The sequence below is a fragment of the Corapipo altera genome, unplaced genomic scaffold (assembly GCF_003945725.1).
Source record: "Corapipo altera isolate COAL_440 unplaced genomic scaffold, ASM394572v1 1, whole genome shotgun sequence".
NCBI classification, from domain to species: Eukaryota; Metazoa; Chordata; class Aves; order Passeriformes; family Pipridae; genus Corapipo; species Corapipo altera.
In genome coordinates this window covers 31,824,339-31,836,916 of record NW_020884873.1, presented here as the reverse complement: position 1 = coordinate 31,836,916, position 12,578 = coordinate 31,824,339, and the positions used below count along the sequence as shown (strand labels likewise).

At 40.2% G+C, this 12,578-nt stretch overlaps 1 protein-coding gene across 3 annotated transcripts in view; it reads right to left on the bottom strand.

Annotated features, from left to right (window-relative positions):
- Window positions 1-12,578, bottom strand: part of PTPRR (protein tyrosine phosphatase, receptor type R) — a 139,991-nt gene that overhangs the window by 23,593 nt on the left and 103,820 nt on the right. For all 3 annotated transcript variants that reach the window (XM_027664073.1, XM_027664081.1, XM_027664090.1), the window contains 2 exons: window positions 11,648-11,834; window positions 3,029-3,113 (listed from right to left, as the gene is read on the bottom strand). In XM_027664073.1, coding sequence (XP_027519874.1) covers window positions 3,029-3,113; window positions 11,648-11,834 — 272 coding nt within the window. The remainder of the gene's footprint in view (window positions 1-3,028; window positions 3,114-11,647; window positions 11,835-12,578) is intronic.

The window sequence follows — 12,578 nt, the reverse complement described above, 5'->3', positions numbered from 1 at the left end:
TGGTCTGACCCCCTAAGTCCTTTCTATCTTCATGTTACTGTGAATCTGCTGTTCTGTCCAAGGCATTTTCATGAAGACTTTTGACATGAGATTATTCTTAAGAAAGGGATAGGGAAGGGTAACCAGGTACCTTGGATGTATTACACACACATAGATACCCACAGAATAGTGTTAAGGCACTGGCTCCTTTGTAAGCAGAAGTCCACATATAGTCTAAAGTACCACAGGAATTCTGCTTCTGGTTTGATGTAGAAAAGTGAGACAGGAAGTAGAAAACATAGAGGTCTTTGAAGCTGACGTCCTGCTTCAGGAATATGTAGTGGGGGCTGCAGGAGACAAGCAGGCAAAGGTGAAGATGTTGACTAAGAGGATGAGGAAGGAGCAGCAGGGCTGGTATTCTGCCACAGGTGAGAGACTGGGAAATCTGTGTGCAGGTTTGGGAACCTGGTCAGAGGGAGAGAGACACACTACAGACTTGTGCAGAGGGAATGCAGCAGAAGGTATGGAGCACAGTTTAACAGGAGCAATGGGGGGGGGTCACAGTCAGGAGGAAGGTTGGAGAAACAGTGAATTTTAAGGAACTGCTTAGCCACTTGCCTCTGATCCCACACTGGCCCGTCATTAGTTAAATTAGAATATTATTATAATGCAAATAACATTTAGAAAACTTAAAGCGGCATCCCAGTGTTTGCATAAGAGTGTTGGCTATCTTATACTGCAACTGAAACATCTTTAACAGCAATGTAACATTTCCTGCAGTTTATAGTTTTCTATACAGAACACTTTTCAATAGGCATTAGTTTTATTTCACATGAGCGTGTCTGGCTGGGTAGTATCTGCACCCTGTCACAGAATTATCTCTTGGAAAACGAGAACATCCTCCAAAGCATAGAGGGTGGAGCTGGCAGGACTGGGCATTTTTAGGAGATAATCCATCAGCTCAAATGTCACTTGTCATCACAGGTGCCCCGATTCAAGAGACGCACCCAGTGCTGGGAATGGAAAAGCTGATGCGGGTGTATGAAGCAGCAGGTTGATATCATCTGAGCAGGAAACCAGAAAAGCTGTTCTATTTAATCACTCAAATAATTTCCAAACCCTCTCAGACTGGGTGTGGGACGTGCGAGTATTTATTATGAGCATGTGCCTCAATTCTCAAAATATCTTCTTTGAAAAAGTCTGGTGCTAACGCACAACAGACCTTTTGACTTCTGTCAAAGACAGTTACAAAGGGCCTGTCAGTGAGTAGCTGTGGTGCACACCAGCAGCATGCTTGGATTCAAAATGTGCCATGGAGCTGGTAGCACATCTCAGTTAACTGGAGGTGGAGATACACAGGCACGCTGGTTCTCAAAGCTCATCAGCATTAACCACAGCCCAGCTGTTGTGTTCCAGTTCAAAATACATACTGCAGTGAAATAGGACTCATCGCATTTGCCAGGTGTTGCTGAAGGTGAACCTGATGGTGGCTGGGACAGCTGGGAGGTGAGATGCTAAGGGAAGAGAGAACTCCTTTCAAAAATCTGCCAGTCAGGTGGAGGGAGGCCTGGTGATATCTTGTCTCCACTGCAGCTGATGGCAAAAGTCCTGCTGTCGTCAAAGGGGTCAGGATTTCACCCTCCATGTACATCCTGTTGACACTGGGCCAGACTCTAAGGGATGCTGAATTTTCTGACTGTTAGGTATATAACTTGCATTAAGTTACTTTCTTTTTTTGATTCCCTTTAACATTTCTTGACTGCACTCAAAGGCACACAGCTGTTGGTTAAACAGATGAACTATCCTTTAACACAATGGAAATTTTATTGGAGGCTGAAAAGAAGCAAGGACTCTATACAAGTTTCTTTCCCAGCTACATATCACATTTCTGAGACAACTCTAGAGGCTGAAGGTCACCAGTTTTCATTAATTTAACTGCAAGGCCATTGTATGATGTGAACAAATTACAATGTGTTCAGGCTTGGTGAGAGAAACTTCATCATTTGAATTTGAATTACTAACATGTAACATAGGCCCACAAGGACAATCTAGAGACGATTAGAAAACAAATTTCTAGTTGATAGGATATGCTGTCATTTTAAAAGTATTCTTCATTCCAAACATAAGCAAAGAGATGTGTTTACATTTTTCTGTGGGAGTGTTCTGCAAAATTTGAATCGCTGAACTTTTTCACTTTGGTGATGTCAAAATTTATAAAAACTCAACTATTCATGTCTATATTTAGTGCAATGTTAAAACTTCTGCAGCCTATTTTGAAACAGAACACAAAACCAAAATGCTTAATAAAAGAGAAATGGAATATCTTATTATCTGCCAACAAATGCTATGAAAATAGCTGCATTTCAGAGAGATGTATTTTGAAGGAAAACTTCCACTGAAAAGCTTTCAGTCACCTCTAATTATAACAAAGCAACTGTTATATGAATTTGGGCCAATGAAAATAAAGAAGCAGTATAGAAGGCAGTAACAAGTTTACAGCAACAAAGAGACAGCACTGTGTGAGGGTGGCTTTCTTACTCCTGCAAACAGATTTCCCCAAAGACAATTAGCACACAGAGAAGAAAACTCCAACCACCAGAGGATTTGAAAAGATGGAAACCCACTAGAACAAAGGATAAGTAGCACTTGCTTTTTGTAGTCTGAGTTTTTTTAGTCCCAAGTAGCTTCCTCCAACCAGAGGGAATTCAGCGACTTCAAGACAATTTGTGCTGTGATGGATGAGCTACTGCGAGGTATGGTACATCTCTCTCTACTCATCTGCCTGAGTTGCCTTTCAGAGAAAATCATCAAGCACTTCAGAACATGGCTGGGATGCTGCCAACATGTGTACCTACTAAGGCATCCAATGAGAGTTCTGCATTTGCCTGTCCTACAGCACTGGGCTTCTGTTTTCTTTCTACGTAGATTATAAATACAAGTATGAATGGGTACACAACAAGCAAATATAAAGACAGCTGGATTTTCACAGCAATACGTTCCCAAAGCAGGACTAAACGTCATATAGGAAACCATGGGCTAACTCACTTACTTGGCAAAATTGTTTTATAGCGATTTTTAGTTCCATGACTCGGGATGTCAATTTCTTTGGGATCCACAAAATTCATTGGTATTTCCTATAAAAAATAAATTAAATCAGATTGATGTTTCCAAACGAGCCATGCAGGAAATTATCACCAGAAGGCCATCTGCTGTTACACAACTGTCTTTTGACATCAAAGTCATTAAGAAAAAAAGTGGTTCCCACCTCAAGCCTGTCAACACCCTTCCTTTAATAAACACAAGGAGTTGCATATTGAAGGGGTGACTTCCAAGGAACACTTCTGATGAATTATTAAAAAAAAGTTTTTACGGGATTAGGAGCGAGGTTAAAATGCACAATAGTTCTAGAAAAGTGGAGTTCAAAAGTGCAGTACTGTGTCAGAAAAGAGAATTTTTTACATAATTGGGGGAGGAACTTTGAAAATAATTTAGTGACTGATTTGCACTGTCTTCTTTAAATATGCAGATATGCAAGTAACTAATGTGACAGTTTCCTTGAAGTGCCAAAAATATACAAATGATAAACTCCCAATGAACTTAAAATCAATGTTTTTCAAGTTGTTTGTCAGCATGAAAAGAAGAAATCCCCCAATTTTACATGAACACAATGTTTAACTTCTTTTAAGGGAGGGTAAGAATAATTTTGATTTTGAGGTCCCAAACCAGTGTTTTTACAGTTGAATAAAAACAACCCTTTTAAAATGGTAAGATGAAATATATAGGGGTTTTTTTTCCTGATTGTGGGGGATGTTTTACCAACCAAAACAGTCTGGCGAAATCACATTAAAAATTCTTCAGTTGACTCAAATCTTCGTCTTTTTACTGAGGTTTTTTTTTGGCCACCATTATTTAAACTATCTTAGGGTAAGCTGGAATTTGATCTTCAGTAAATTAATACTTCTACTTAAAAGAACAGCAATTACTAGAGATTTGGAAATTTCATGCTAGCCTGGGACATTTATCCTAAGAGACAACAGCATATTAAATAATTGCCTCTAGGCAATTATTGCCACATAGGAACATGAGGAGGATCTTTTGGCTTCAATCACTGGAAAATTTACTCAAATATTTTCCTTCAAAATCATGTGGTTTCTAATTCTACAGGTGTAGGCCTGCCCAGGACTTTGGCACAGATGAGATGCATGGCCACTGTCCTTCAGACACGAACTCTGGTCCTGCTTAGCATGACTGACTTCTGCAGGGGTTTTTTTTAGAGGAACTGGGATGAGGCCTCTAACCAAGGATGCACCAACAGCAGACCTTTACACAGGTTCACCAAACAGGGAAAGCTCTCCTCTCGCTTTTCTGCTTAAAGAGATGGTAAAGTTAAAATTTTAGAATGTTTATAATGAAATGCTGTGATTTGTTTCTGCTTCCCAACTTGGCTTCCCAACATGATACTGTGTGAGTCTGTATTGATTCTTATTTTTCTACCTTCTCTGCCTTATATGGATGTGCTTTGTGGATCTTTATTCTCCCTCTTCTTCCTCAATCTCCTCTTTGCTTTTCAACTGACTCCTCAGAAGAAAGACTTGCTGTGTCAGGCCAGCCAAAGTGGTGCTGCTAAGATACTCCTTCCTAGCAGGTAATTCACCCAGTCCTTTTTCAGCTCCCTGTACTGCCATCTATATGATGCTTTTGCTATGTATGGGATATTCTCACTTGTAAGACTTCATGCCTGCATAAATTTCATCCCTATTACCTTAAGTCAAACCATTGAAACAGGAGCCAGGCCTAAAAGAGTTAACTGAGATATCTTGGCCTGCTAAGAAACCCCAATACCTGTTTTGCTAGAAGAACATTTTAGGAGCACTGGTTAATATCATATTCTGTTCTGCTCACTGGACCAAAGGCCTTAGTATAGAAAGAACAGGAGTAGTACACACACGGTAATAAATTAGGTAAACTAGACATTTGAACAAGATCTAGAAGGCCCAGAGCCAGGATTTTGCAAGCTTGAAGAATTCAGGTCACCTAATTGGTCAAATTGAGGAAGACGTCCATGGCGACCACCAGAGGGATGAAGGCTTGAGGAGAAGACCCCCAGAGCAGAAGACTGGCATGTCTAGAAAGACTCCGCCCAGAGACTAGCCTACTTATTAATATGTATGTTAAATGATGTAACTATGTATCTAAAGTGTATAAAATTGCTTGGTTTTGCACTTCCAAGTCGAGCAAGTTTGTCCGGTGCTTGCTGCTCCCAATGTTGAATAAACAAATACCTTGCTGCTTAAAGATACAAAAGTCTCTGAGCAGTTCTTCATTTTTCGGATTCACCGTGTCACCTCTGTCCTGCTTCTGATGCCACTTTCTCCTCTGCAGAACTACAAAATGAGCTCCCACACCCTCATATCTATCTCTGACTTTTACCACTTCCCAACAGTGATCTCCATGAGACTCTCAGCCTTGGCCCTTGGGGTCCAAACTGTTCCAAGTGGCTGACCTAGAACTTCCCTGCCTCAGTTCTGGGTTAGTATAAAGACCACCAGTGAATGGCTTCTGAAAGGTTTCCCTGCTGAACCATATACCAAGAGAGAGCAAGATGCTAAGCCTGTGTTTAATGTGATCTATGTCTGTCATCTACAGAGACTGGAAAAAGATGTGTGAGGAAGAGAGAGTCCTCTGCCTGCCCAGCCAGCGATGGTGGTCAGTGAGGCTCTCCCAGCTGCCCGGTTGTCTCCCTTGCTACGCCTGCTGAAATTTTTCAATAGTTCATTGTTTGTCCAGTTACGGACAGATGCCACCAAGTTGAAAACAGAAACATATTTCTCTGGGCCAACAAGGTCCATTAATAATATTCATCACTTACGTCTTGTAAACAATTTCTAATCAGTGGGCTCCTCCCAGTTGTAAGCACTTGTGAGGCCAAGGGCACAGACAGAAACCTGACAATACCTCATGGATCACAGCCACAGACAAGTCACTTATTCAGAAACTGGCTGTGAGAAACAAGAGATTATTCTAGAAAATAAAATAAATCAGGATTTTTATTTATTAACAGGGGAGCAAATAAGCCCAGCAGACTGCAAATAACATGAACATGTGAAAATCAGCATACAAAGTCTGTAGCTGTATAGGCTATATATATAGAATTGTTTTACTAAATGCATATATTTAATTAAATAATTGCAAATAATGTATAAGCTGCACACATTGATGAACTCACTCACATGCAATTATAAATGCGTGTGCATACTGTTCATGGGTTAGTTTCCCTCTCTGAGTAATACTCTTCTAATAACAACTATCCTGGCTCACATTAGCCTTTCAATGCTACAACTGTTCATACACTTGAAGAGATATTATTTGGGCCTCTGAAAGAAAATGTGGCAAAATTTAGGAAAATTGAGGCAGATAGTCATTACACTGATACCTCTATTTTTATGAGGACTAATTTTTATAAATTTAACAGTCTGGCACTTTTCCATTCAGGACTGTATTTCCTGACATTCCAGTATTTTGGGAATAATAAATTTTATCTTTTGTCACCAACTTCAGATATTCTGTCTTTTGAATAGTAGCAGCTCAGGCTACTACATAAGTATATGCTGGGCAATTTATATTTCTTACTCTTTGCAAATCAGGTATATTCTCCCAGCTAAAAATACCCCAATTTTTTGTCAGCATTATTAAAAAAAAAAACCAAACAAGAATATAGCTTAATAAATATTATGGAAAAATATTTTGCAAGTAATTTAAATTTTTTTACAATAAAAATAAGTAATGTCCCCTTAATTGTTAATAAAAAATTAGGTTTTATTTAAAGAAATCAAAATAACTTGAAACTGCTCATGTTTAGTTTTCCAGAGATACTTTGAACATATTTCAGCTTTTTTCACACTTGGAAGTTTTCCATGGGAGCTAATAATTTTAATGTCCAAAAGACTGTCTTACTGTATTTCTTTAGCTAGTTAAAACAAGCTGAGTGAGCAGAATGGGTGAGGCTTATATATGGCGTTCTTTGCATGCCTCAAGTTCCTACTAAAGCTATTATCTGTAGCAAGGAAAATAGTAAACAGATACAGTTCAACAGCTTCATCTTGAAATATGTTGCAAAAAATGGATTAAAAATGGAATAGGCAAGTCATGATCTTTTCAATAAAATTCTGTGGAAACACTGAACAGCCAAAGTCATGTTGTGCCCCACTGAGAGACAAATAAAATGTGACTCTCTGTCTACCCAAAGCTGTGCACAAATGCTGTGTGAGAGGATTCGGGTAAACAGGATTCTATAAGGTGCCAAGTTGTCTGTACAAACTGTCTCCTAACATGGGGGGGTTTAAGCATGACGAAGTTATTTCTTCTGACTTTCCTGCCTAAGCAGCAGAATGGCAGAGAACCTATGGCATAACTGGTGATAAAAGTATTTTGGATGCTTGTAATTTTTTCTGTGTACACTGTCTGACCACTTTTTGGTAAAAGAATTGAGGGATTTATTTTTCTTAAGCAAATTACTTTTATTATAAACCCTGTTTTTTTAAAGATTAATAAAAGGGCTGCTTTTAAGATGATATTATTCACAACAAAAAGTGATTTTTAGAGTAAGACGGTATTCATCATCTATTGACTTACATGCAAAAATTGGGAAAAAAATGAAAGCCAAGGAATCATGTGCTCTAGTATGTTTAATAAGAAGTGCATTGTTTGTATGTCTTTTTTAGACCTGTAGTCTGCTCAAGGGGTTATATATGTCTTCCAGCTCTTACATGCCCTGTTAAGTAATACTTATAAAGCAAAAAAAGTTAGGCTTAGGTCGAGTAGCTGATCATGTTAGGTTCCTCCTCTCTGGTATCCTCTGATAGCAACTGGTAGCAAGGTATCTAAGGGAACTAGAACAGGACAAGCTTTTCTTTATATAGCACTGATCATCTGATACTGCTCTTTTGGCATGAAAAACCATGAATATTCACCTTCTCCTTGCAATTAGGATTCTATAGACTTCTGTTAGGGCCTCTCATAGTCTCTTCCCTAGGCAGAAGAGTCCTGGGTCCTGGTCAATTTAGTATCTCCTGATACAGAAGCTGCTCTACTCTATAGTTATGTTCACCATATTCGGTATGTGCTTTGAGATGGGGAGATTGGAGCAGCCTGCAGTTGTGAATGCATTATAGATTTTTTCCAATCTCATAGAGATTCTGTATTATCCTGTAGTTATTTTCCCAAGATTCTTAGCTTTCTATTTCAGAACCCATCAAAATATACAAAATTATTTTCTCCCAAATGCATAACATTTTATTTATCAATCTTGGATTTCCTCTGCCTCATCACCATCATAAAATCTTTCTGTAAATTTTTGAAGTCTATTTTTAATTTTACTACTCTAGGTAATGCAGTGTCATCATCAAACTTCACCATCTAACTATTTATTACATGTGCCAGATGACTTATGAGCATCCTTCTCAGTATCAGCTCCAGAACAGATGCCTCTGGGACTCCACTTGTGACCTCATTTTACACTGAGAAGCAAGCAATCCTTCTGGTGCTGCACTGTATTGATTATTCATCACTCAATTGCATTTATTCATATATCTATTGGCTTCTTTCTTTATTTTGATTCATTCCAGTTTCTCTGATTTAGACATTGTATTTCTAGGCATGCAGTTCTCTGAATCTCTTTTGGAGCCCTTCTGAAAAAGTGCTGCCTCTAGCCCTCTGATTCCTCATCTCCTGAAGCATAAGTATTGGTTACACTTGGCCGGTTAATACATCAGTAAATGCACATATGAACTCCTTTAGGGTTAGTGACCACTAGCTTACTCCAGTGATTAAGCTTCCATTAATTTTATTGATTTGTTCTAGAATCTCTTCCATTAATGCTTCATTCTCAAACAGATCCCCCAGTGATCTGCTTAAACCTATTCTTGCCACAGATATAGGAAGTTCCCTAAGTTCTTCTATAGTCAACACAAATGTAAATAATGCAGTCACTTCTCACCTACTGCTTCAACTTCTCCAGATCACTTTTCTGCCATTTTGGTCATCAGTTGATCCTTGTACCCTTTGGTAAGTTTTGTGCTTTTGATCTGTTTAAAAATGAAGTTATGATGCTTTTAATTCAAAATCTGTTTTGGCCTGCCTTACTCAGCTTTCACATTCAACTGGCATCAGTTTATGCTCTTTTCTTATTCCCTTGTAAAAGATGTGTCCTTTTTTCTGATAGCTTCTTTCATTTGAGTGGTTTGCATTACCAGTCTTTTTTTCAGAATCGCAGAATCACGAAATAGGCCCAGTTGGAAGGGACCCACAAGGATCAAGTCCAACTCTTACCCCTGCACAGGACCCTCCCCAAGAGTCATACTATGTCCCTGAGAGTATCATACAAAGGCTTCTTGAACTCTGCCAGGCTTGGTGCTGTGATCACTTCCCTGAGGAGCCTGTTCCAGTGTCCAATCGCCCTCTGGGTGAAGAACCTCTTGCTAATATCCAACCTAAACCTCCCCTGACACAACTTCACACCATTCCCTTGGGTTCTGTCACTGGTCACCACAGAGAAGAGATCAGTACCTGCCCCTCCTCTTCCCCTCACAAGGAAGCTGTAGACCGCAATGAGGTCCTCCCTCAGTCTCCTCCAGGCTGAACAGACCAAGTGGCCTCAGCTGCTGTTCACATGGCTTCCCCTCAAGGCCCTTCACCATCTTCATTGCATTCCTTTGGACACTCTCTAACAGTTTAATATCTTTCTTATATTGTAGTGCCACAATGTTCAAGGTGAGGTCGCACCAGTGCACAGCAGAGGGGGACAATCCCCTCCCTCGACTGCCTGGCGATGCTTTGCCTGATGCCTCCCAGGACACAGTTGGCCCTCCTGGCTGCAGGGCACTGCTGACTCATATTCAACTTGCCGTCCACCAGGACCCCCAGGGCCCTTTCCACAGCACTGCTTTCCAGCATCTCATTCCCCAGTCTGTACAAAGAGCAAGGGCTGCCCCATCCCAGGTGCAGAATCCAGCACTTTCCTTTGTTGAACTTTATATGGTTGGTGATTGCCCAGTCCTCTAACTTGTTGAGGTTTCTCTGCAAGGCCTCCCTGCCTTTGAGGGAGTCAACAGCTCTTCCTAGTTTTGTGTCATCTGCAAACTTGCATCCCTTCCATCCTGGGTCCAAGCCATTTATGAAGATGTAGAAGAGCACAGGGCCTAAGATGGAGCCCTGTGGAACCCCACTAGTTACTGGTCACCAGTCTCATGTCACCCCATTCACTACTACCCTCTGTGCTCGACCTGTGAGCCAATTGCTCACTCACCACATGATGTGTTTATCCAGCTGTGTGCTGGACATTTTGTCCAGAAGGATCCAGTGAGGGACAGTATCGAAAGTTTTAGTGAAATCCAAAAAGATTTCATCACCTGGCTTCCCCTGATCAACTAGGTGGGTTACCTTGTCATAGAAGGAAATCAGGTTGAATAAGCTGGACTTTCCTCTCAGGAAGCAGTGCTGACTGTGACCAATGACTGTATTGTCTTTCAGGTGTCTTTCAATATCTTCCGGAATAATATTATTCTCTATAACTTTACCAGGCACTGAAGTGAAACTGATAGGCCTGTAGTTTCTGGGGTTCTCCTTCTTGCCCTGCTTGAAATCGGGACAATGTTCTCCATCTGGGACCTCTCCGGACTCTCAAGACTGCTCAAAAATCGAGAGAGGTTTTGCCATGACATCAGTCAGCTCTTTGAGGATTCTGGGATAAATCCCATCAGGCCCCATAGATCTGTAGGGATCCAGCTGAGGCAGCAGATCCCGCACAATTTCAGGATTGACTGGGAGTTGATCATTCTCACAGTCATGGTCCTCCAGCACTCACAATGAAGACAGATGCAAAGAAAGTGTTAAACACCTCTGCCTTGTCTCTGTCCTTGTTTGTGAGGTGACCATCCCCATGTTGTAAAAGGCTGATGATATTTCTGTACTGCCTCCATTAATGTATTTGAAAAAACTCTTTTTATTGTCCCCTACATTTCTGGCCACCTTCAACTCCAACTAAGATGTTGTAATGTGCTTTCCCTGACTGAGTTTTTCTGCTCTGACTTGTTTCTACCTAGCTACTTTCTTCATTTTAGATTCTTACCCTTTTTACCTTGTAAAGCACTTCAGTTTTTTTGGTCTTGAGTATATTAGGCTGCTGTATGGCATGTTTGTTAAAGATATTTGGACCTTGAGACAAAAGCACCTTTTGGACAGGGACTGTGGGTGTCTTTGTCTGCTCCAAAAAGTAATTTATAGTGACTAAAAGTTTAGTGCTCAAATTGCAAACATACATGATGTTTACATGGGAATAAACAAAATCTCCAATTATTACTGTGTTTTCTGTCACCACAGCCTTCATGATCTCTTTGAAACTGTCACAGTGTTACAGTGCTGGTCATTTGTACTGTAGCTTTAATACAACATTTATCCCATCTATGAATGGAATTTCAAGCCCAGAGGAATCTGTTTTATCCATGGATATGACTGACAAAAAACATAAATACCACCTTGAAACTGTCTAATCTGACCTGTGGAAATTAGTTGTACTTTGACATTAAAGTGTTGCCTGACTATTTTTTCCCCACAGTTTCTGTTGTTCCAGTTAAGTCAAAAATTCTCATTTAAAGCTTGTTGTTAAACTCACCATGAATTCTGTTTGAAGTAAATGAGAACATGCAACTGCATCTCGAAGCTGCTGCCGTGTCAGGACGCGGCCTGCTGACTGTAGGTATTCCATCGCTACTTTTTCTCGTGGGGTTGGCACAGTGATGAAAGGTTCAACACTTCCCAAGCTGCTCATATCCAAAGTCAGTGAGACATTGGACCCTCGTCTGCATTAGAAAATAATTAACACAGTTATGCGAGATCTGTGTTACCATAAGTCTCATTTTCATGCAGCTGATCCTGAATTATTTATGCACCCTGACTTTCTGTATAGCCCCTGATAGATTTGGGTATGCAAAGACTGCAAGAGTGGCTTCAATGGTAGCACTGAGTGGCCAGAAAACCAAGACTATACATACTACCTACAACCTAACAACCTGCAAGAACAGTGCACTAGGGAGCAACTCTTAGGATTATTCTTGGAAGCAGAGCTGTTCCCTATATGCTACCTTATCATTATGAACGTCAAATGTGAAAGTGATATCTCAGTAAGGAAGAAATGTTTCACAGGAAAAAAACAGGGAATATATTTCTAACTGATACATATAACAACCTGAAACATAATTCACAGTTATGTCAGGTGTATGTTTAAGAATCTACTGAAATACATAGGATGGAGGGAGAAAATTTATAAAATCAGCAGAAATAAGTGGAAAGCCAGCGTAAACATTGTGAGTATTAAAACAGCAGAAAATGTGTCATGTTAGGTAGGAGGCAAGGGCAAGGCAATAAACAAGCTGTGTCCCAGGAGGAGGAATGGTCACAGACTTAGAGGGGTTATTTGGAAATGCCAAAAGTCTCTTGCAGGACAATCCCATTCAATTTCTACAGGAAAATAAAGTTGGATTCAACAACAACTCTGAGCTGTGAAAATACAAATAGAGGACATTCCACTGTGCTTGGTATGAGCC